The sequence below is a fragment of the Muscardinus avellanarius genome (assembly GCF_963383645.1).
Source record: "Muscardinus avellanarius genome assembly, chromosome: 1".
Taxonomy (NCBI): domain Eukaryota; kingdom Metazoa; phylum Chordata; class Mammalia; order Rodentia; family Gliridae; genus Muscardinus; species Muscardinus avellanarius.
The window spans coordinates 162477998-162503068 of record NC_137786.1 but is presented as its reverse complement, the minus strand read 5'-3'; the positions used below and the strand labels follow the sequence as shown (position 1 = coordinate 162503068).

Here is a 25071-nt window from a genome sequence, read left to right as displayed (position 1 = left end):
TCCATGCTCATGTATAATTATAATGTATCAATATATAATAATAAAAAATCCCCACAGAACTCACATTCAAAACATTGGTGGTAGAAACTGTTATAACAAAAATGGTTCAAAAAATAAAAAAATTTGTAAACAAGCCTTGAGTGGTTAAAAATGAATATTGAATTCAATATACTACTTATGTCACAATTTAATTAACAAATGAAAATTATTATAGAAAGGGATGATTGTCTTATTTATTGATTTACTTAGATCTTACTTATTTAATATCAGTTTAATAAAACAGCATTTAGTAATCACTGTTCTGCATGTTTATACAGTATATTATTTTTAATCTTCAGGGCAACTCTGCAAGTTAGATAGGGTAATAACTCCATTTCATAAATGACATAACTAAGGATCTGTAGTTAATCAACTTACTCAGTTTTACAAGTAAAAGTTTTAGAGTTGAATTGAAGGTCAATGTTTTCCTGTCAACCATACTACATAAACAAAACCAAAATAGAATCAACTAAAGTCTCCATAATTTGGATTTGAGCTTTTTTTCCTACATCCATGTTTAGCATCATGAATTCAGGTTTTGTGATAGGATAAAGGAAGGATACACTTTACCTGTTAGTAGTTCACATAAAGGAGATAATTTAAATAAGAAATTACAGGTTTTTGAGCCAAATCCACAAAGCATTGCTACAAATACAAGAAATCACATGGATATAACCCATGTAAATGCACATAAACATGCCCTTCTCTTTCCCTCTTCCTCCCCTTCTCTCCTCCATGCTCCCCCAACCCTACCTCTCTCCCATCTTATGTCAACAAATAAAAACCCTTGCATGAGTCCTTGAGTTAAAATGAAAGTGACCCTGGGCTATAAATGCTCAGAGCAGGATAATCCAGCAGTCTCCTCACTCCTGGGCATGCTAGCCTCTGTGGCATCGCCAGAGGACTGGGGTTCTTGAGAGGACTACAGTGGAAGCGTTGAGGGAACTAAAGAGCTAACACCAAGTCCTCTGATGGATCCAGGCATGGAGACTTGAAAGGCAGGGCCAAGAGCCTTTATTTAGATTCCAAAGTTTTAGTTGAGCAATTCAACATTCAGCTTAATTTTCTCATTCATTATTTATTAGTTTGTACAATGCACAGGTGTTTTAGGATTTGTATCATCATATAAACACAGAGATTGAGCCGTGCGTGGTGTCAAACATACACCTGCAACCCCAGGACTTGGGAAACTAAGATAGGAGGATTTCAGGTTCATGGCCAGCCTCAGCAACTTAGGGAGGTCTTTAGCAACTCAGTGAGATTCTGTTTCAAATTAAAAATAAAAAAGGGTGGGAGTATATCTCAGAGGCAGAATGGCCTTGGGTTCTTTTCAAATATCATTTTTATTCTGCCATTCCTGGCTGGATAGAAAAATGAAAAAATATAATAAATATAGAACATTTAAAAAAAATTAGAAACTTCCAAGGTCATCCAGAAGTTCTGATTCACTGTTAATTGATTAATTTCCCCATATTTCTTTACTTTATTCAGAAATTTTTTACTTTCTACTTTAATACTGGTCGTTACACCCTGGGGGCATTGCACCTCTGAGCTACACCCTAATCCTCTTAATTTTTATTTCATGATAGTGTCTTGTTCAGTTTCTGAGGATACCTAAACCTGCAATCCTTCTGTCTTAGCCTCCCAAGTACTGAGATTATAGGTGTGTGTTACTGTGACCAGCTACTCTGTTCAGAAATTCTTTATCAAAGATCCAAGAAATTGTACAATCTAGCCGACTATTCCCTACTTTCCCCTGAACTCTCCTTTTCCCAAAGCAAACCATTCTCCATTCCTTACATAAGACATAGTCTGCATCTGTGACCTCTGTCTATCCTGTTGGCCCCCACCCCTCCTGCTGGCCCCCACCCCTAATGTTTGTTCTCATCTTTACTGATTCCAATCATAACTGTACTTCAAGATTCTGTTAAGTGCAGTACCCCATAAAACATTTCTCACCGATGCATGGTGTCCTCATGGACTGTAATAGCATGGTTGATTGCAGAAAGAAAACAGTTATTCTTTCCTTCTAGTTATAATTATTATTATTAAAAATTTATAGCAGGGTATGGTGGCACATGCCTGTGTTTAAGATGCTGAGAAAGGAGAATCACAGGTTCGAGGATAGGCTCAGTAAATAATGAGACTCGCATCAACCTAGTGAAACCCTGTTTCAAAATAAAAAATAGGACTGCTGGTGTAGTTAAGAGATAGAATGTTCCTGGGTTCAATCCATTGTACCACTATATATATATATATATATATATATATATATATATATATATATTAATTTCCACATATTTCTTTACTTTATTCAGAAATTATTTTCTTCCTAGTTTAATACTGGTGGTTAAACCCTGGGGGCATTGCACCTCTGAGCTACACCCTAATCCTCTTAGAGTCTTGTTAAGTTGGTGAGGATATCTCAAACCTGCAATCTTCCTGTCTTAGCCTCCCAAGTACTGAGTATAGATACAGTATACACACACACACACACACACACACACACACACACACACACAGAGTATGCAAGTGGCACGCTCCTATGTAATTGTAGTGCTTGGGAAGGTGAGATAGTAGGCTCTCTGGTTCATGGCCAGCCTCAACAACATAATGGGAACCTTCACATCTTAGTAAGATCCTGTTTCAAAATAAAAATAAATGAGTAGATAAATAAATAGAGCTGGAGTTGTAGTTCTGAGGCAAAATGCCCCTGGGTTCAATCCCTAGTATCCCCCCCCACACACACACACAGTTATAACTAGAATAGGATTATGTGTAATTATCCCAGTTACTTTAACAAGGATTGATTTTTTGCCTATTATAAAAGACAGTGGGGGGCCCGGGTCGCAGGACTCTGGGCCTCGAGCGGGATCGTGTGGAGCACGCCAGACCCCTAGAGAAACCGGGCCCAGTCGCAAGGCCCTGGGCCCCGGGTGGGGGTCAGACAGAGCACACTAGACCCCCTGGAAAACCGGGGCTGGGTAGCAGGACCCTGGGCCCCGGGTGGGATCGCACGGAGCACGGGAGACCCCTGGAGAAACCGGGGTCCGGTTGCAATACCCTGGGCCCCAGGCAGGAGTCAGGCAGGGCACGCTGGACCCCTGGAAGAGCCCAGGTCGCAGGACTCTGGGCCCCAGGCAGAGTCGTGAGGAGCACGCTGGACCCCTGGGGAAACCGGGCCCGGGTCACAGTGCTACTGAGTGCCTGAGCCCACAACCTCCTCAAACCACACATACTGTCTTCTCTTATTAAAAAAAAAAAAAAAAAAGAAAAAGAAAAAGATAAAGGAAAAAGAAAAATATTGGAGAGGGGTCAAGAAGGCCGTGGCGGATGCCAGGATACTGGAGATACAGACAAAACTTATCCAAATGAACTGGAACTTTTGGAAAAATTCCCCGTGAAGGAGGACTGCTTCTTCTCTACATTGTTAAGAATCTTGGACATCACCTGTAAGGAGAGAGTTTAGCGGAAACCTAGGAGAAAGTTGGTGTTGAAACCGGTCTGCGTGATGGCGGTGGAGACTTGTATTCAGGAGAAGCAGAAATCGGATCCTACCAACCTTATTTTTCTGGAGAAATTACACCAAATGTTGAATGCTACCATCGCGCATGCTTAGGAACACTGGACAACATTCAGGGTGGAAAAATTGCTTGGGAAAGATTTGAAATGGTGGAGGCAGTGGCACTGGCAGTGGCCAGTACTCAGGGGAGGCAGAGATCTGATGCATTACACCTGGAACCTTTGAAGTAATGACCCCAGAGGCAGAATGCTACCACCACGCACCCTCGAGAACATGGGACAAATGGCTGGGCGAAGAGAGTGCTCGGATTGGAGGCCAGAGACGGACACAGCAAAGCTGGGATTGGAGCCTGCCGTGAGGCAAGGCCAGTGCTGGGGCCTTCGAGGCCAGGATTGGAGCCTGCCGAGGGGTTAGGCCAATGCTGGGGCCAGCGGCCAGCGGCCAGCATCGGAGCCTGCAGTGAAGCAAGGCCGGTGCTGGGGCCTCCAAGGCTGTGATCGAAGCCTGCCGAGGGGTTAGGCCAGTGCTGGGGCCAGCGGCCGGCATCGGAGCCTTCTGTGAGGCAAGGCTGCTACTGAGGCCAGTGAGGCCAGGATCGGAGCTTGCCGTGAGGCAAGGCCGGTGCTGGGGCCTCCGAGGCCGTGATCGGGGCCTACCGAGGGGTTAGGCCGGTGCTGGGGCCAGTGGCCGGCATCGGAGCTTGCTGTGAGGCAAGGCCACTACTGAGGCCTCCGAGGCCGGGATTGGAGGCTGCCTTGAGTCTAGGCAGGTGCTAGGGCCACCGAGGCCAGGATAGGAGCCAGCTGAGGGGTTAGGCCAGTGTTGGGGCCAGCGAGACCAGAATCGGGGCCTCCCATGAGGCAAGGCCGCTGCTTGAGCCAGCGAGTTCTGGATCAGTCCACCGGGTAGCCAGGCCACTACTGGGGCTGTTAAGAGTGGGATCGGTACTTGCAACACGGCATGCACAGAGAAATATCGCAGAAAATAAAAATCAGATGCTTCCCCTAGTCAGCAATAACTAGGAGGAAAGGGGCAACAGGAAGAGGTCGAGCTATAGGAAGGGCCCTATAGTGAAGCAATTAAGGTGACCAATCAGAGGGTATGGAATAGGGGAGGATGAAGCCTCTTTAAAACACAGGAGGTACATAAACAAACGTATCAAAGTTAATCACTAAACAAGCATGGGATTGAGGGAGGGGGAGGGAATGGGATGGGGACTGGATGAGGGCTAATTGAATGATGTGTGCTTGTATATCCTCTCAAGTCTTGTATTCCAATGTGATATATGATTACAATGCACCAATAAAAATAAATTAAAAAATAAAAGACAGTGGCCAGATGCAGGTGGAATGTGAAAATAAAGACTCTGCCTTCAACAAGTTCCAGCATTATTCCTTTAAACAATGGTTTGTAATGGGCTGGGAGCATAGCACAGCAAGCCCATGGGCCTAGGGTTTTCCTTTAGCATCAGGATACAAAGCAAAACAAATAAATAATCCATATGCCTGTGTTAAGGCAGTGGCCTGCCTGAAATCGCAGCTATGGCCAGAGGCTTGTGAGTTTGAAGGCAGCTTGGACAACAGAGCCAGATCCTTGTCTCAATAAACAAATAAATATAAATGATTGATTGATTGGTTATTTGTGGTACTTGGGATTAAACTCAGGATCTTTCTAACTTCAAGCTACATCTCCAGTCAGTCCTGTTTGTTTGTTTGTTTGTTTGTTTGTTTGTCTTTGAACTGATCTGGAGAGGTTACTGAGAGTCTCACTGTTTCTGAAGCTGGTCTCAAACTTGGTTGGTAAATTCCTGTTTTAGCCTCTCAAGAACTGGGATTACAGGTGTGTGCCATCATGCCTGGATTAATTTTATTTTTTAAATGGAGGACAATACCCAAATATTTATAAATAACAATGATATTCATTAGGAGAGCCCACCCTCCCTTACCATTCAACCATACAAGAAAATATGTGGACCGAAAGCCATCTTTTCTGTTTGGATTTATACTGTATAGTACTGCAAAGTGCTCTGTGTGTGTGTGTGTGTGTGTGTGTGTGTGTGTGTGTGTGTGTTGTTAATCCGGGGCTACACTCTTGGTCCTATTTTTTTTTTTTTTTAATCAGAGTCTTGCTAGATTGCTGAGAGTCTAGCGAAATTGCGGAGGCTGTTCTTGAACCTGTGATCCTCCTGGCCTCAGCCTCCCAAGTACTGAGATTACAGGTGTGTGCCACCATGCCCAACTGTTACATAGTATTTGATAGCATTTTAGAACTGAAATAAAAAAAAAGTTATGAAGAGGTGATTGAGTCTATTAACTAACTAGGAGCCTGATAGGTTCATATTTTCCTAGGCATACTGAGGAGGGTCCTGTTGAGTGAGAGGAGTGGAGAGAGAGCAGAAAGTAGCGGTGCCCCAGCCTTTCTTATTAAAAAAAAAAAAAAAAGCAAAAGTGACATTTCCAAAAGAAACTTTCTTCTTTTTCTCCTAAGCGCCTCTTGAAAGGGGCCCAGTTTGCTTCTGGAGGCACTGGAGGCAGAGCGCCTCCGCCTCCTTGGCCCCGATTGGTCGAGAGTAAGATAGAACTACTCTTAGGACCGAGAAACTGGACCCCGCGCAGGGAGTGAATCCCAGCGGCCGGGCCTGGCGGGCGAGGCCGGGCAGAGCAGCAGCTGCGGGTCCGGCGCCCGGGGCCCCGCACAGGCTCAGGGCCGGCGGGACCGGCCGACCGGAGCGAGATGTGGAACCCCCTGCAGGACGGCGACTCGGGGGTGGTCGCCTGCCGCCGGCCGCGCTGGCTGTGCGCCGGGGCGCTGGCGCTGGCCGCGAGCCTCTTCCTCCTCGGCTTCCTCTTCGGTAGGCGCGGCGGCCACAGCGCCCTCGGAGCTCCCGGGCTCGGCGGTCGGGGCCCCGGGGCAGCGCCCCAGAGGCGCGGGGACTTGGAGCGGGGCCCTGCGGGCAGAGTCCGGGCTAGCCGGCGGAGGGCTGCTGGGGCGGTGCAGGGCTGAGCTCCCCAGCAAGACAGTCACATGGGTTAAGGAAAAGAACAGAACCTGAAAGTAGACCTAGAAAGGTTCTTCTCGCCGGAGCCCTGAAAGATTCAACACTTCTGGGCACAAGGGGGTATAACTGTAGGGCTGGTGGGAATTTTTATTTTTATTTCTTTGGTGCTGTACTAGAGACGGAACCCAGGGGAATTCTACCTCCGAGCGACACCCCCAGCCCTATTTTTTTAGTCTTTATTTTGAAATAGGGTCTCACTGAGTTGCAGAGGGCCTCACTAAGTAGCTGAGGCTGTCTGCGAACCGCGGTCCTCCGGTCTCATCCTTCACGCTCAGCTCTGTTTGAGGATTTTTCATCTATAGTACCTGGAGCGGCTTCAGGTGTATGTAGAATTCGGGGCGTTGCCGTAAAGTCTTCTTTTCGCATCCTTTGGTCCTTGGGAATAGCAGAGGGACGTTTGAGAAATGAGGGAATTATTGTCCGTACCTTACTTCTGCCTTGTTTCCTGTGTACTAATATACAGAATGAACACAACTACAAGAAACCCTGAGCAGTGAAGTCAGGCTCAGATTTTTTTATTTTAATGTTTATTCTACCACTTTGTAACGTCCTTGAACAAATTACCAAGTTTATTTCAGCCTTTGTTTTTCAATTGATAGCATGAGGATAATATCTGCAATTTGCTGATAATAGTCAACGAAACAACATTCAAAGCTTCTAGTCCAGTACTGGGGTGTTCGGTACTCCCTTACTTCTTGATAAGGAGATTCTCTCAAGAAAAATAGTGTAAAATATCACCAAGTTGGCTGCTCATTCTCTAGATTCTGGATCCCCTTCCTGGGATTTTGAAGACCAGTGTGGATCAGTTGAGTTTATGCAAATTCACTGTCTTTTGCTGGCTTGCCCTGTGACCTTGGAGTTTTAGAAGCCTGGCATGGTGGCGCTTGCCACCTGTGAGGCTGAGACAGGAGGACTGCAGGTTTTCTGCCTGCCTCAACTACTTAGTGAGGCCCTGTTTCAACATAAAGAATAAAAAAAAAAAATAGGGCTGGAGATGTAGCTCAGAGGTAGAATGCCCCTGAGTTTAATTTCCAGTACCCCCCCCACCAACTCACACACAAATTTAAGATTTTTGAACCATATAATGTGGTCATAACTAGCATGAGAATATTGGTAACCACTGGGGATGCAGTGGTCTTGAATGATACACACGTTCAATGAGGATACAATTCAGTTGAGTTTCCCTTTCTTCTACTGAAAATAGGGGAATTAATGATGCCTTAAAGGCATCATACTCTTCCTGCTATTGTCCACCCAGATCCTCACATTCTCTGCTTAATTGCTGGCATAGAATCGGTTCTCTAGTTTATGTATTGATTTATTTATTTGCCTTAGGAGTTTCTGCTCTCCTTTCCCCATAGACCTCTATGGTTTTTATTATGTTCATTTTCAAATCTCAGTTCAAATGTCTCATCCTCAGCGTGTCCTTCCCTGATCCCACAGTCTAATCAAAGCCTTTCTTTAGTTTTATGCACAGGTGGAATCACATCTTTCTTTGTGTCCAATCATGTACTTAATGTGCATTGTTTATATGCATTTGTGTTTCTATATAAACAGCAGTCATTCATTGGAACATGCCACATAAGCTGGCTGGGTGCTGAGTATTAATCCCAGATCATATAATTTTTATTTATCTGTCTATTTATTTATTGGTACTGGGGATTGAACCCAGAGGCATTCTACCTCCAAGCTACACCCCTAACTGGTTTTATTTCTTACTTGGAAACAGGGTCATACTAGTTTGCTGAGAGCCTTCCTAAGTTGCAAAGGCTACCTTTGAACCTGCGATCCTCCTGTCTCAGTCTCCCAAATTCTGGGGTTATAAGCACACATCACCGTGTCCAGCACATAATTTTTCTAAAGAATTCCTGTAATGATCCCCTCTCCCTCAGATTAAAAGGCAACTGAAGAGGCCAGTGGGCTGTGCATGATGTATCCGTGCCTTGCCTCTGGTCTTCTGTGTACTACATGCCTTGCCAAGACGTTGGGTAAATTGTAATTTCAGTGTAACTTTCTCAGCTTCAACTTCTATAGCCTGTTTCAACTGGAAACAAAAATCTCAGCTTTTTTTTTTTTTTTTTTTTAGTTTCAGAACCAGAACAAGTTAAAAGTCTTAGTTTTCTTCAATTCTGAAATAATTTATGTACTTGGAATATATTCTTAATTCATTATAAACATTTGTTAAATGCTTATTCTAGGTCAAAAGATAAGCAGTAACTAGAGAGAGAAGCTTTATATAGAAAAAAAAGTAGATCTACACATATTTGGGGGGGTGAAGAATACTGGATATTAAACTCAGAGACATTCTGCCTCCGAGCTATATCCCCAGCCCTATTTTTTATTTTTTATTTTGAAACAGTGTCTCACTAGGTTGATGAAGAATCTCACTTCTTGGTAAGGCTGTTGTTGAACTTGCAATCCTCCTATCTCAGCCTCCCACGTACTGGGATTATAATAGTGTGCTACTGGGCCCTCTAAAAGTAGATCTACTTTTATCTTCTTTTTATTTTTTATTTTTTGTGTGTGTGTGGTGCAGGGTGAGGTGGAACCCAGAGGCTTTCTACCTCCAGACTATACTCCCAGACCTGTTTTATGCTTTATTTGGAAACAGGGTCTCACTAAGTTGCGGAGAGCCTCACTAAGTAGCTGAGGCTGGCTTTGAAACTGCAATCCTTCTGTCTCAGCCTCCCAAGTATGGGGATTACAAGCATGTGCCACCACGCCCGGCTTATCTTCTTTTTAAAAGGATATTGTAGCACCATGTGGTGATGCATGCCTTCCAAGTGGTCCTACTACTTGGAAGGCCAAAACCAGAGGATTGCAGGTTCGACAGCCTCAGCTACTGAGCAACAGCCTGTCTTAATAAAAGAGCTGGGGGTGTAGCTCAGAGTTCCAATGCTGGGTTCATTTCTCAGAGTGCGCGCGCGCACACACACACACACACACACACACACACACACACACTGTTCATTTCTGTTAGTTGAAACTATCCATTCATACCATATGTGATTTGGGTGCTGGTTTCCTTATTTTCTAGAACAACAGCAATACATACCCCTGAAACTAAATTAAAAACACGTTGCAGTGCTTTGAAATTTAAAAATCTGCTTGCACCATCTTTATTCAGTGGAAGTAGGCAAGGAAAACTAAACTACAGAAAAATCTCAGCAAATGTCAGAGGTAATTCATAATTTCCTTCACATAGGAAGATACTTCACATAGGAAGATACAATAATAAAGAAAAATAAGACATGTCTATGAGCTCATATCTCATTTATATATTTCGATGCATTTCACAGGGTGGTTTTTAAAATCTTCCAATGAGGCTACTAACACTGCGGCACATTGTGGAATGAGGAAGGCATTTTGGGACGAATTGAAAGCCGAGAACATCAAGAAGTTCCTATAGTAAGCATGCACTTGAAAGTTTGTATGGATGTTTCTTGAAGAAATTTATCATTCTGTTAGAAAGTTTTTTTTTTTTTTTTTTTTTTTTTGTGTGTGTGTGTGTGTGTGTGTGTGTGTTACCAGGATAGAACCCAGGAGCACTTTATCTCTGAGCTCCATTCCCAGCCCAGTTTGTTTGTTTTTTATTTTGAAACAGGGTTTCACTAAGTTATGGAGAGCCTCACAGGTTGCTGAGGCTGGATGGCTGCAAATCTGTGATCCCCCTGTCTCAGCCTCCCAAGTACTAGGATCATAAGTGTGCGCAACCATGCCCGGCTCCATTTAAAAGTTTTAACCTAATATTTTATGTGCAGAAAATAAGATGTCAAAATTTTTTAGAAAATATTTATCTGTTGAGGATCTTGTATTGCATCTTATATGGAGAGAATTCCACTCTCTGTTGTACTTTATATCACTACAAAGGCTCCAGAGCAGAAGGCAGCAAACTTCTCTAAAAGGAGCAGCCTTTGTGAGGCAGCAGATCTCTATCACAACACCTCAGCTTTGCTGTTGCAGCATGTAAAAAGCCATGGAAAATACCGAAGAAAATAAGTATATCATTTCTGATAAAATATTATTTATGGGCACCCAAATTTAAGTTTTGTATACTTATGTATCACAAAATGCAATTATCATCACCATTATTATTATTATTATTATTATTATTATAAATTATTATTATTTTGGTACTGGGGATTGAACCCAGAAAGGGAGGGCCTCTCTAAGTTGCCAAGGCAGGCTTCAAACCTGTGTTCTTCCTGTCTCAGGCTCCCAACTCAGAGAGACCCTGTTTTAAAAATAAAAAGACTAAAAAAGTAGAGCTGGGTGTGTAACTTGGAGGTACAATACCCCTGGGTTCCATCCCCAGTACTGCAATTATAGTACTGGGATTACAGGTGTGTACCACCAAGCCTAGCTTTATTTTATGTAGCTATTTAAATGTAAAAAACACTAGTTTGTGAACTCCACAAAAACAGGCAGTAGGCAGTAGGCTAAATCTAGCACAAGGAACTTAGTTTGCTGATTCATGCTTTAGAAGATAGTATATTTTTAGTTTTTTTAAAAAATAGACTAGATTTGGACAGATTTGGCCATCCTAGATTCTATCTTTGCCCATTAATTATAAAGTAATTATGAATACTAAACTTCCTAAGCTTTCATTTCCACATCTATAAAAGGGGGATAATGATACTGCTGCAATGAAGACAAAATTAGAGAATAAATGTTTTACATATTTAAAAAATTATTTCCTTGCTTCCTGAAACAGTATAAAGCAAAAAGATAAATAAATAAATTTAAATATATTTTTAAAGCAACTAAAAATAAAACACACAAAACTAAAAATAAATTAAACAAATTAGCTAAGTGCGTGTGTCCAAAAATATTTGCAGTTCCTCTAGTGGTTTAAGAATCTTCTAGTCAATACAACTGATGGTTTTATGTAAAAAGACCATAATATATACATAGATCTGAACACATATAATTATACAAGCACATGTATGTCTCTACTAATTACAAAAGAATTAATTCTACATGTAAAAATTTGCTATGAGTAAAAATTTGGCACCTCCCAGTTTTTAGGAAGGATTTCTTCAAGTGAGAGACCTTGAAACTGAACTGTCCTTACTTTGTAGAAAACCCTCCCCTGCCTCCAACAATGATTCTACTTTAGTCATGTATAATAGATGTATTAAAAATGCAGAATTTTTTTGTTTATTGATGTGGAATAAAAGCTGATGTAAGATTCATTACTAATCACTTTTAATTTTTGTTCACCAGTAATTTTACAAGGGTACCACACCTAGCAGGAACAGAACAAAACTTTCAGCTTGCAAAACAAATTCAATTCCAGTGGAAAGAATTTGGCCTGGATTCTGTTGAGTTGGCCCATTATGATGTCCTCTTGTCCTATCCGAATGAGAGTCATCCCAACTATATCTCAATAATTGATGAAGATGGAAATGAGGTAAAAAAATTGGAACAAAAAAAACCCATCCTTCCCAACATATTCTTTTCAAATACCTTCTATGAAAGAACACCTAATCTCATCTTCAAATATTAATAGAAATTGAAATTATTGAAGCTTATGAATAATACCTTTAACATCTCTTTACTAGTATCAAATATTCCCTTAGAATGTTTGAATTCAATCTTGGGAAATTTCTGAGAAATTAATGTTTGATGATAGTTAATGTTTTTATTTTTTTCTTCTTTAGCTTTCTCTTCCTCCTCCTCCTCTTCCTCGTCCTCTTCCTCCTCTTTCTCCTTTTATACTGGGAATTGAATTCAGGGGCAGTCTAAGTTACATCTTCAGCCTGATTTTAATTTTTAAACAGGGTCTCACTAGGTTGCAAAGGGTCTGGGTAATTTGCTGAGGGTTTTTTTTAAAACCTGTGATTTCTCCTGTCTCTGCCTTCAAAGTACTGGGATTACTTACAAGCATGTACCACTACACCACGCTTATTGATTCTGAAGATATTTTTCCACTTGATCTTAGCCAAAAGGCCAAGAAGTGATAAATAATTATGTCTTGAAGTACCATGTATGAAGATTTGTGCCAAGAACTTGTGTGTGGGCTTTTGGCGGGGGGCAGTTTAAAGGCAGGTTCTGTATGATGATAGCTACTCTAAAGAATATATAGTCTTAGCTGAGAATGGTGGCACACTTGTAATGTCTGCATTCGGGAGGCTGAGACAGGAGAATCGTGGTTTGCGGCCAGCCTCAGCTACTACTTAGTGAGGCCCTCCACAACTCAGTGAGACCCTGTTTCAAAATAAAGAATAAAAACTAGGGCTGAGGGTGTGGCTTGGAGGTAGAATGCCCCTGGGTTCTATTCTCAGTACCACAAAAAAAAAAAAAAAAAATATATATATATACACACACACACACACACACACATACATACACACACACGCGTGCACACACACACACACACACAGTCTTGCATGGTGTGGTAGCACATACTTATAATTCTAGTGACTTGGGAGTCTGAGGCAGGAGGATCTCAAGTGTGAGGCCAGCCATGGCAACTGAGCAAGATCCTGATTGCAAAGAAAAAATATAAAGGGGTGGGAATGTAGCTCACTGGTAGAGTACACTTAATTCCCTAATACCAAAAAAAAAAAAAAAAAAATTCTTGTTTGCAAGTTGGGGCACATTAATAAGAAAGAGAAGACAGCACAAATAATTAGAATATTTCTTATCATTGTATTTATATTCAATATAAAAGCTTATACAATACAACTCAAGTATTCATCCCTATTTAGCGTATCTTACTTTTTGAGCTACCATATCTAGTATAGTCCCTTTCAGCCTAGATGGCTTTCTTCAATTCTTGTGTTAATGAGCCTTCTGAATTTTATTTATTTATTTATTTATTTATTTATTTATTTATTTTCTTGCAGCACTGGGGATGGAACCCAGGGGTATTCTACCTCCAAGCTACACCCTCAGCCCTATTTTTTAATTTTAAAATAGGGTCTCACTGAGTTGCAAAGGGCCTCACTAAGTAGCTGAGGCTGTCCTCGAATTGCAATCCTCCTGTATCAGCCTCCCAAGTACTGGGATTACAAGCGCGTGCCATCTCACCTGGCTTTCTGAATTATATTTAGCTTCAAACATGTTCAGCTTGAGCACTGAAATGAAAAAGTCCTGTGATTTAATATTAATTTTTTTGAAAATATGCCATTACCCTCCTCTTACTGACAATGTGTCAGTCTCTTCTTGCTAATTTATATAATTACATAACATTGTTTTTTCAGTCACTAATATAACCCCATGCTAAGTTTTTAATATGATTTGGAGCTTTTTATATTAACTATTTTAAATCACAGTAATTAACAATTTACTTTAAGGAAACAGTATTAATTTTTATACTTTTATTAGTATATAGGAATTATATATTGTAGTGAGGTTCATTGTGATACAAACTTATATTCACACAGCTCTTGTACTTCCCTTCACATACCACCCTGCTAAGGTATTAAACCTTTTAAATTTTGAAGGGTGTGTGTGTGTGTGTGTGTGTTACTGCACATTGAAACCAGGGGCATTCCACCTCCGAGCTACAACCTCAGCCCTATTTTATTCTTTATTTTGAAACAGTGTCTCACTAAGTTGCAGAGGGCCTTCCAAGTTGCTGAGGCTGATGGTGAACCTGTGAGCCTCCTGTCTCCCAAGTATTGGGATTACAAACCTATGCCACCACGCCCAGCTCTGAAAGGTTTTTTTTTTTTTTTTTTTTGGTGGTACTAGGAGTGGAACCCAGAGGCTTTCTACCTCCAGGATATACTCCCAGACCTTTTTTTATATTTTATTTGGAAACAGGGTCTCACTAAGTTGCTGAGAGCCTCACTAAGTAGATGAGGCTGGCTTCGAACCGGTGCAATCTTCCCTCAGCCTCCCAAGCGCGGGGATTACAAGCATGCCCGGCTGAAAGTTATTTTTTAAAGTATGAGAAATACTAATATACATCATGGAGTCACAATACTCATATAAAATAAATGATGGCATATCTCTACAATTAGGTAAAAAAGGGTCTTTAAAAGCAAGTTTATAAAGCTGGGCATGGTGGTGGTGTATGCTTGTAATCCCAATGCTTGGGAGGCTGAAACAGGAGGATCGCACAGGTTTGAAGCCTCAGCTACTTAGTGAAACCCTGTTTCCAAACAAAGTATACAAAAGGTCTGGGAGTATAGCCCGGAGGTAGAAAAGACCCTGGGTTCCACCCCCAGTACCACACACAAAAATAAATAAATAAATAAATAAATAAATAAATAAATGCAAGTTTATGCCAGCCAGGCATGGTGACACATCCCTGTAATGCCAATACTTTGAAGACTAAGACAGAAGGAACATAGATATGAGGCCAGCCTCAGCAATTTAGTGAGACTCCCAGCGAGCTACGGATACCCTGTTCCAAATTAAAAAATAAAAGAGGTTGGAGATGTAGCTCAGAGGTAGAATGCTCCTGAATTTAATCCTCAGTACCCTGTAATTTTAAAGAAAAATTATTTAATGACAATAAAATATTGACAATATTAAAAATTATATATGTATGTTAATCTCTGTCTTAATATCTGAGATATGCAGATTGTCTATGTATAAGGAGGAAAATAGCAGATTCACTTTTTTTCCTTTTCTTCTTTTTCCTTACCTCTTAGTTTTGGCTAGAACATTAATTTTATTATTGCATTTCATTGTTTATTTTTGCTATTCTAAACATTTATGAAGTTACTAAAGCCAGTCACATAATACAAAATAAACAATGTAGAAGTTTCATTTTGGAGATTTTCTTGAATGGCATTAGCAACCTAAAACACCCTAATTTTTAAAAATTATATCATTGGTTCATTTTCATTCATAGACAAGCTACACGTGTGTTTAATCCCAGGTTCCTTCATAGCATACTGCTAACAATCCATTTTCTCCTTTCCAGGGTCTTCGCTCTCCAACCATGAGTTGGTTGCTTTGATATTTACTTCTGTTTCTATAAATAGTAATCTTACATTTTTTTTTCGGATGCAGGCATTACCTGCTGATATTTGACCATTCAGCTCTATGCTCATGTCCAGCCTAACCCACTGATGCTCTGTCTCCCATCTCCCAGGACAGTTTAGTATCTATGAGTAACTAGTTATAGCTAAGCTACATGCTAAAACAATTTCTTCTACTTTTGCACAACACAGAGTTCCCTGTCCAAAGGCAACTGATATTAAGTAGTAGTTTGTGAATCCTATCAGTATTCCAGTATTCATAGTATATACAGGTACATTATTTTACCTTTGTTCATACAGAAATAACATTTCATGGAGATTGAACTATATATTGCCTTTTTATAAAAAAAAGAAACTTATAGGCTAAAATTGTTATAATACATAATTTAAAGTTACTTGTAAATTTTGGAAAGTGAGTAATGCTCTATAAAACTGGTATATACTTAATAAAGTCAACCAGGTGACTCATTTCCTTAACCTTAAAAGTACTTTCCTGACCATGAGAATAACTCGTAACGTTGCTGTAAATTTCACTGTTGCTCAGCAGTGCTATAAAACTAAAGATGGCCACAAATCAAGTGAGGTGAGCTGGAACACTCCCTTGCCTGAAATCCATACTGGTATAACTTTGTTTCCAGATGAATTTTATTGCACCTTAGCATAGTTTATCTTATAAACTTAATAATTCAGACGAGGTTCTGCCCTGTGTGAATCACAGAAAAATAATGGGACATTCAGATGTGGGGATTTTAGTATTGTAGTGATTTGGTTTCTTTTGAGGTTCTATGGGTCTCAGGAGAGGGAGATAGCTGAGAAATTAGCTCCTGTAACGTCACTCCATATCCACGCCTTTCTCCAGCCTCTGGATTACTGCCCTGGCCAGAATCTGTGGTAGAATGTTGGAAAGAAGCAGTGGTATCTGGTAGCCTTGAATTTCTTCTGGTCTTGAATGAGTGTAATGTGTAACCATTAATTTTTACATTTGCTAAAATCTTTATCAGGTTAACTTAATTTTCTTTTTCCTTAAGCTTACTAAGACTTTTGGTATGGATTTATTTATTTATTTATTTATGGTACTGGGGATTGAATTCAGGGACATTCCATTTCTGAGCTGCACCTCCAACATTGTTTTATTTTATTTCTTATTTTTGAAACAGGGTCTCACTAAATAGCTGAGGGCCTCACTTAAGTTAATGAGGCTGGCCTCCAAGCTATGATCCTTCTGTCTCAGTTTTCCAGGTACTGGGATTGCAGGTGTATGTCACCAAGCTGGGCTATTGATATAGATTTATGTTAAATTTTATCATCACACTTTTTTAAATGAGCATGTCATATTTCCTTCTTGATCTGCTGATAACACTAAATGATCTATCAACAACTGTTGAGCTACAACACCAGCCCTATTTTATTTTTATTTTTATTTTGAAACAGGGTGTCACTAAGTTGCTGAGGCTGGCTTTAAGCCTGCAATTCTCCTGTTTCAGCCCCCCAAGCACTGGAATTACAGGCTTTTGCCACCAGGCCCCATCATTAAATGATATTCTATTGTTAATCTAACCATACAGTTCTGGAACTGGCAATGATAGTGTTAGAGATTTAAATTCATATATATATATATATATATATATATATATATATTCAATTTATAGTCATGATATGTTTTCTTTTTTTTTTTTTTTTTTCCGGTATTGGGGGTAGAACCCAGGGGCATTCTACCTCCAAGCTACACTCTCAGCCCTATTATTTATTCTTTATTTTCAGGCAGGGTATCACTGAATTGCAAAGGGCCTCAGTAAGTAATAGCTGAGGCTGTCTGCGAACCTTGATCCTCCTGTTTCAGCCTCCCAAAAGCTAGGATTACAAGTGAGTATCACCACACCCAGCTTATTTCGTCTTATTTTTTGTACTTTACTTGTTGGGTTAATATTTCAATATTATGTTAGTCTTATAAATTGAGTTGTTTTTATTATCCTCTGAAAAAATATTGTGTTATATTTAAACTATCTTTAATCTTTTATTCTCAAGGAAAACTATTTGCCTTAACACTTTATTTTGTGAAATATTTTAACCACTAGCTTATTCTTTTTGTTAAAAACTATATTTTAAATATATTCTTTGTCTGTTTTTATACATTTTTAAAAATGCATTTTTCTACTTGATGTTTTCAAATATATGGTCATCTTTTCTCAATATTTTCTTACCTTTTTTCTTTTTTTTTTCTTTCTTTTTTTTTTTTTTGCAGGTCTGGGGATGGAACCCAGGGGCATTCGACCTCCGAGCTACACCCCCTGCCCTATTTTTTATTCTTTATTTTGAAACCGGGTCTCACTGAGTTACAGAGGGCCTCACTAAGTAGCTGAGGCTGTCCACGAACCGCAATCCTCCGGTCTCAGCCTCCCGAATGCTGGGATTACAAGCGTGCGCCACCACGCCCGGCTCTACTTTTTAAATCTGAGAAACATTTGCAGGTAGGTAGGCTTAATTGTACATTATATTATTTTCTGTGCTTTTGCTATTTTTTTTATTGATTTTGAGAGAGCGATGTCAATTTGACTGATGTATTCAAAAGTAAACCTTTGGTTCTGACAATCCTTTATATATCTTTGCTTTATGTTTTATTAATTATGTTTTTACTTTATAGTTGCCTCTTCTACCTTTGTGTTTAGTTTGCCATTCTTTGTGGCATCCTCTGTTGGATGCTAATTTACTGGCATTCAGCCTTTTTGCTAATATAAATTTTTAAGGAGATAGATTTCCCGTAAAGAGCCACCTCAACTAGATGTCACGAGTTTGAATAAGAAATATGTTTATAATTTTAATATCTAATTGTTTTCTAATGTCTATGTTTTGTTCTTTGACCACAGAATCATTTTGAATTCTAAAAAATTTGAATTTAGCCAGGCATGGAGGTGCACGCTTGTAATCCCAGCATTTGGGAGGCTGAGACAGGAAGATCACGATTTGCCTCGGCTACTTAGTGAGGCACTTCATAACTCAGTGAGACCTTGTTTCAAAATAAAGAATTAAAAATAGGGCTAGAGGTGTAGCTCTGAGGTAGAATGCCTCTTGGTTCCATCCCCAGTACCAAAACAAAAAATTGTTTGAATTTAAAGATAGCTCTCATTATCTGACCTGATCTGATTTTTAAATTCCATATATTCTCATCAAATAATGTGGTTTATAGGACATTAATACTGTAACCATTGTTGAAATTTCTTTAGAAACCTGTAGTCAATTTTTGTAAACGTTTTGTTTTCTTTTTTTAAGTACATGTATTGACTGAAGGGTGATTTTTATATAGGTTTATTGGATTGCATTTGTTAATTATTTCACCAAAATCATCTTTTTCCTATGTTTGATGTTAACCAAAGGCCAAGAAGCAATAATGTGCCTCATTTCATGTGTTTTCTTTGTTAACTACAAAGAGAGAAATGTAGCCAGGTAGCTACAGTAGCACATGCCTGTAATCCCAGGATTTGGGAGACGACTTGAGAACAGAGGGTCTCAGATTTAAAGCCAGTCTCAGTAACTTAGCAATGCCCTTTTTCAAAATAAGAAATAGTGCCTATAATCTCAGTACTTGGGAAGCTGAGATAGGAGGATTGCAGTTTCAAGGGCAGCCTCAGCAAATAGTGAGACTTCATCAACCTAGCAAGAGCCTGTTTTAAAATAAAAAATAAAATAGGGCTGAGGGTGTGTATCTTGGAGATAAAATGCTCCCAGGTGTGTACTACCACGTACACACCCACAAAATAATTAAAAATAAAAAGGAGCTGAGGGTATATCTCAGACATCGCCACTGCCAAAAAATAAAAAAAAAGAACACAAATGTTAAAGTTAAGTACTGTTTTATGTATTAACATTAAACTGTGATGGGATGGGTGTAAACTCTTGTTTATTTTGATTGGAATATACTGGACCTCCTAACTGTAATTTTTATCAGCTTTTGAATATTGATATTCATTAAATATTCAAGTTTATGTATTCTTTATGTTCTCTTCCTTAGGAACTCTAAAAGTATCCTCAGCCTTCTTGTTTCGTCCTTTGTCCTCTAAACATTTCTTCTATGATTCCTTTTATGTCTGTGTTTCTGTGTTGCACGCTGTATTACAACTTCAGATTTGTCTCCAAAACTTTCATTTAAATTTTTATTCAATATATTATTTCATTCAACACAAGAAATGTAGTCTCTGGAAGTATGATCCTACTTTCCTATCTTTCAGCTCTCATCCATAGTATTTTATGTTTAAAATTTTAAATAATTCTAAGTCCCTTCTTCCCCTTCTGGAAATTCTTTGATAAGGCTAACTCCTCTGGATAATTTCTGCCAGGCCCCAGGGTGCACCACCAGCTTGACACTTTCTTAGTTTGAGGAATTTTGTGCCACATAGGTCATAAGTGGTCATGAATGGAAAATTGTGGGGTGATGAATTCTCTGGGGTTTTTCTTCCTCCTCTTCCCCAAGCCACTGCTTTCAGTGGAAGAAGTTTTGATTTTTTTCCTTAGCTCTAGAGACTATTGTTCTTGGAGACCATCTATATGCAGGGTCCTCTTAGCCTCCATTATTTGCATTAACTTCAGACTTTCTTTACTCCTGTGTCTCTTTCATGGAACCCTAGGCTGTGATAGACTCAACCAAGGCAAAGAGGATTGTTTCCTCTTTCTTTGACTATAACAAAATAATTAACTTATAATAGAAGAGGTTTAGAGCAATGCAGTATAACCCAGTGGGAGAACTTTTACCTAGTATGTGCAAAACCCTTGGTTTAATTCACCAGCATTGTGAAAAACAGAGAAAAAAATGTTTATCTTGGCTCCTAGTTTTGAAAGCTCCAGTTCATGATGGGGACAAGGGAGAGGACTCATGGCCTTGGGCTTCTGATGAGGAGCACAAATGGCAAGGGTATGTGGCAGAGCAAATTGCTGACCTCAGGACCAGAAAGTGGAAAAAGAAGAGCCTGAGGTCCCATCATCCTTCTGTCTCCTCATGGTATGCTTCAGTGACTAGGGAATGCCTGCAGCCCATCTCCTCAAGATGCCACTACCTCCCAATATGCCATCCCTGGACCAAGGCATTGACACATGGACCTCAGCAGAGAGCGATCGACCTCTAAGTTGTAGCTCACATCTCACTGCTGCTTACAGGGCTCCTGCTCCCAGATCTTGTCTTGTCTTCTTTTGTTTTGTTTTTGCCTTCTAAGCATCCTTTACACCCTGTCAACTCAAAGATACTCTTAAAAATTTATATATATGTATATGTGTGTGTGTGTGTGTGTGTGTGTGTGTGTGTGTGTGTGTATGTGTGTATTTTGTTTCAAATGTCTCATTCTTTCCAGTGTGAATGTTGTTAAATGTATCCAGGTCCTGTTGGATATGAATCCCTGAATTATATAGTTTTTTTTTTTTGTTGTTGTTGTTAAAATGAATTTCTTTATTTATTTACTTGGTACTGAGTTATTCTCTTTCTTAGTGGTACTCTAGATGGAAACTAGAAGCCTTTTACCTCCTTCTATCCACATCTTCTATTTTACTTTTTATTTAGAAACAGAGTCTCCCTAAGTTTCTGAGAGTCTCACTAAGTTGCTGAGGCCAGTTTCAAACCTGCAATCCTCCAGTCTCAGCCTGCCAAGTACTCAGATTACAAGAATGTGCCATCATGCCCAGGTTTTACTTTACAATTTGAAACAGGGTTTCTTTCACTAAACATTGAGGGTCTTGCTCAATTGCTGAGGATGGCCTGAACCTTCCTCTCTCAGGCTCCCAAGTACTGGAATTACAGAAGTGTGCCACTATGCCCAGTGGGCAAAGTGAATTTAATATTTAATTTTTTTAGTAATTATCTTTGCACCATTACTGTTACTATATAATACTATATATTTGGGGATTAAAATATTTGTGAAAGATACTTTTTATTTTTCTAAATTGAAAGCTTGTGCTTACAGGTTCTCTCAGGGACTTCAAGAGGTTTATTTACTCCCAACCTTCTGTGAAGCAGTTCTGTATTTAGGCTTTTATTTATACTTGACTGGGATGTCTGCCACTTAAAAAAAAAATCTATTGCTTATTTTTTCCTTCTGCAGAATAGTCTTTTTCCTTCCTGTGGGAAGATCATCATTATTTTCTCTGAACCTCGCTTCCAGTTCTTCAGAAGCTGTCCACAAGCCTTAGTTATGTTCTGATCATTTCACTTGTTTGTTTTGTTCCTTTGTTTCTGTCTCCCTACATGGATTTTGAGGACAGGTTCTGGGTTCATCCTTCTCAGGCATTCCCCACAGCTCCTGGCACGGTGCTAGATATCTGGAATGGATTATCACAAGACTGAAGGATGAATTAACCCTCTATTGACAGAGGAGATAGTATGCATTTTTTCTTACCTGATTGTAGTAATCAAATTTTAATTCGATGATTGTATTTCTTCCTCCAGGTTTACAATACATCGTTGTTTGAACCACCTCCTCCAGGATATGAAAATGTTTCTGATGTGGTACCACCATTCAGTGCCTTCTCTCCACAAGGAATGCCAGAGGTAAAACTGCAATAAAGCGAAATAAAATGGCAGGCAGAAGTCCTCCTTCCCCTCATACATGTAGGCAATATACATACATATGGCACTGTGGATTGAACCCAGGAGAGTCTACCTCCAAGCTATACCCCCAGCCCTTTTTATTCTGAAATTGAATCTGCTGAGTTGCGGAGGGTTTTACTAAGTAGCTGAGGCTGGCCCCGAACCTGTGATCCTCCTGTCTCAGCCTCCCAAGTACTGGGATTACAAACACGAAAAATCACATGTAGCTACATGGAGACCATATTTAAAGGGTAATAAAAGGAGTTTCAATGTAGCTCAAGTTTGCTCTTTTTCCACATTTAAGAAACTAGAGTTTCTTAGTAAGAGAAAGGCAGCTGGGCGCACAGTTCTGGAGGCTGGACGTCCAAGCTTGAGGTGACAGCAGCCGTGGCTGCTGGTGAGGACGGCTCTTGCTTCCAAGATGGCATCATTTGTGCGTCCACCAGAGGTAAGGAACTCTGTCCTTACTTGGTAGAAGCAGAAGGCAGGAGGGCAAGAAAACCTAATGCTTCAAGAAGCCTTTTAGGTAAGGATCTAAATCCCATTCATGAGGGAGGAGACCTCGAGGCCCAAATACTTCTTAAAGGCCTCACTTTTGAATCCTGTCATACAGGTTTTAACACCTGGATTTTGACCATAAATCTGAATTCAGACCATAACAGTGGGACAGCTATATTTGCAAAGGTTGAATATTATTAGTATCTCTTAAGGTGTTCTTTTTCCTATTATAATGTGTAACTGAGTAAATTGAGTGTAGTGCCTAGAATAAATTGACAAGAAGTTGCTAATTAGCAGTTGGGCATATTGGATTCACTCAATAGAGAGGGACTTAATAATCATTGGCGATATCCTAAGTAGAATCTTTGCACTAAGAATTGGCTGCATACTATAAAATATATCTTTACGAATCATTTAGAATCTGTTGCCAGAACAGAAAGATAGGCTGGCTAAAATGGTGTGGAAGACTGGGTCAGGAGGATCACTTGAGCTCAAGAGTTCAAGATCAGTCTGAGCAACATAGTGAAATCCTGTCCAAGAAAACCATGCATAAGGATGATTTAATGTCAGGTAATTGCATATTTTTAAAGCATTATTTCTGTGGTTTTCAGATGAATTTGGTTTAATTAATTTTTACTTTGATCTTTTTAAAAAGCTCCAAATTGAAGAATATGTTCTTTTCCTTATGTAAAATTTATTTCAGATAAACAGTGGATATTATATGTAATAATATAGTAGGAAATTTCTCCTTTAAAATTGGTGCATAATAAGGATGTTTACAATCATTGTAATTATTTTATAATTTACATGAAGTAGAAATAGGGCATATAACAGCTGGAAACAAAGAGGCATATATATATTTTGGGTCTCAGATATGTCAGGTAAAATCACACTGGTATTTTGCTTACACACAAGGTCCTTCATTTATTCTGTTTTGTTTTCACTTTATGCCATGTTCTCAATCCCATTCTTTCTCCCACTCCCCACCCCACATACCCAGTCTAAATATTTACATCCTTAGGTGTGTAGGTATTCTTCAAAGTATATGACTCTGCTTTGTGTTCAATGTACTTTTTATATAGATAGCATTATATTTTAGAACTTACTTAATTTTTTACTATTTTAAGTCAACAAGCCTTTCAAAATATTTTCATTTTGAAACAAGGTCTCACTAAGTTCTGGCGGGCCTTCCTAAGCTTCTGAGGCTGGCAGCCAGCCTGTGATCTTCCCGCCTCGGCCTCCAGAGTGCTAGGATTACAGGTGTGTGCCACCATGCCTGGTTTAGCGTTTTTCTTTCCTTGTTGAAGTTTTTAATTTGTATGGGTTTCTTAAATATGTTAATTATTCCTCCCACATTGGTTTTAGATGTTGCAAATATCCTCTTCTAATTTTCCAGCTCTTTGTTCACTTTGCCTGAGCCACCCCTTATTGAAAACAAGTCCTTAATTTGATATTGTCAAATTGTTATGCTTGTGTTTTTGTTCCTTAGTTCTTTTTCCCCATTATAGCTGAATATAGCTGAATAACCAAAATATACAAAAGTATTTTATAAATTATCTTTTAAAAAACATTAATAAGTTAAATACGTATGGACAAGTATAGTAGCAGAACATGTAGTGAAGAAATTTAATTTGAAAAGTATACAAAACACGTTTAAATCCGAAACAGTCGAAGAGTATTGTGAAACATATGGACCAGTGAAAGGATTAAGTAGAAGAAACAGATCGTGCTTCTAGATGGGAAGACAGGACGTAAGGAGAATATTACATATACTGAGTTTAATTTGTAGGGTGAGCGCATTACCAATAAAAATTTGCCAAATAATTTCAGAACTTTGACATTATTATTCTACTCAAAAGCATTATAAAGGTCTTTATCAGTTAGTTATTTCAAATATGCTTATATTCTTCTTGATTAGTTGCAGGGTAGAAGGAGCATGCTATTCTATGATAGGGTTGTTGTTTAGTTCAAATATAGATGAGCTTGCTTTCTTGTGTGCTTTTCGGGTTCATCTGTAACCCAGCCCCAAAGGGTGTTCATTTCTTTGTAAATTGAGGACATCTGCATGCTGCATGTGACTGTATGATATTTCACTATCAGTTACCGTCACATCTACATCGGAAGCCTCTGGAGTGTGAAATACTCTGCTTGGCTCTAGGCTATTTGAAATCTGCAATTAGACAGTGTTTATAGAATATAATAATCTAAAATACAGTCTAGTGGCTCTCAAATTTTAGTGTGTGCCATAACAATTTGAAGAGTTTAAAATATACAGATTCTGTTTCAGTCGTGCCAGGGTAGAGCTTGTATTTTTAAAAAATTCTCCTTTAAAAATAGCATTAAGCCGGGCGTGGTGGCGCACGCTTATAATCCCTGTGCTTGGGAGGCGGAGACAGGAGGATCGCGCAGGTTCGAAGCCAGCCTCGCTGGCTTAAGAGACCCTGTT

The 25071-nt window shown here is 39.5% G+C and overlaps 1 protein-coding gene across 2 annotated transcripts in view; it reads left to right on the top strand.

The window, feature by feature from the left end:
* Window positions 1–6295: 6295 nt before the first annotated feature.
* FOLH1 (folate hydrolase 1) overlaps window positions 6296–25071 on the top strand; it is a gene marked incomplete at both ends in the record, with an annotated part of 55060 nt that continues 36284 nt past the window's right edge. For both annotated transcript variants that reach the window (XM_080711356.1, XM_080711355.1), the window contains 4 exons: window positions 6296–6413; window positions 9920–10028; window positions 11847–12033; window positions 21987–22088. In XM_080711356.1, coding sequence (XP_080567482.1) covers window positions 6296–6413; window positions 9920–10028; window positions 11847–12033; window positions 21987–22088 — 516 coding nt within the window. The remainder of the gene's footprint in view (window positions 6414–9919; window positions 10029–11846; window positions 12034–21986; window positions 22089–25071) is intronic.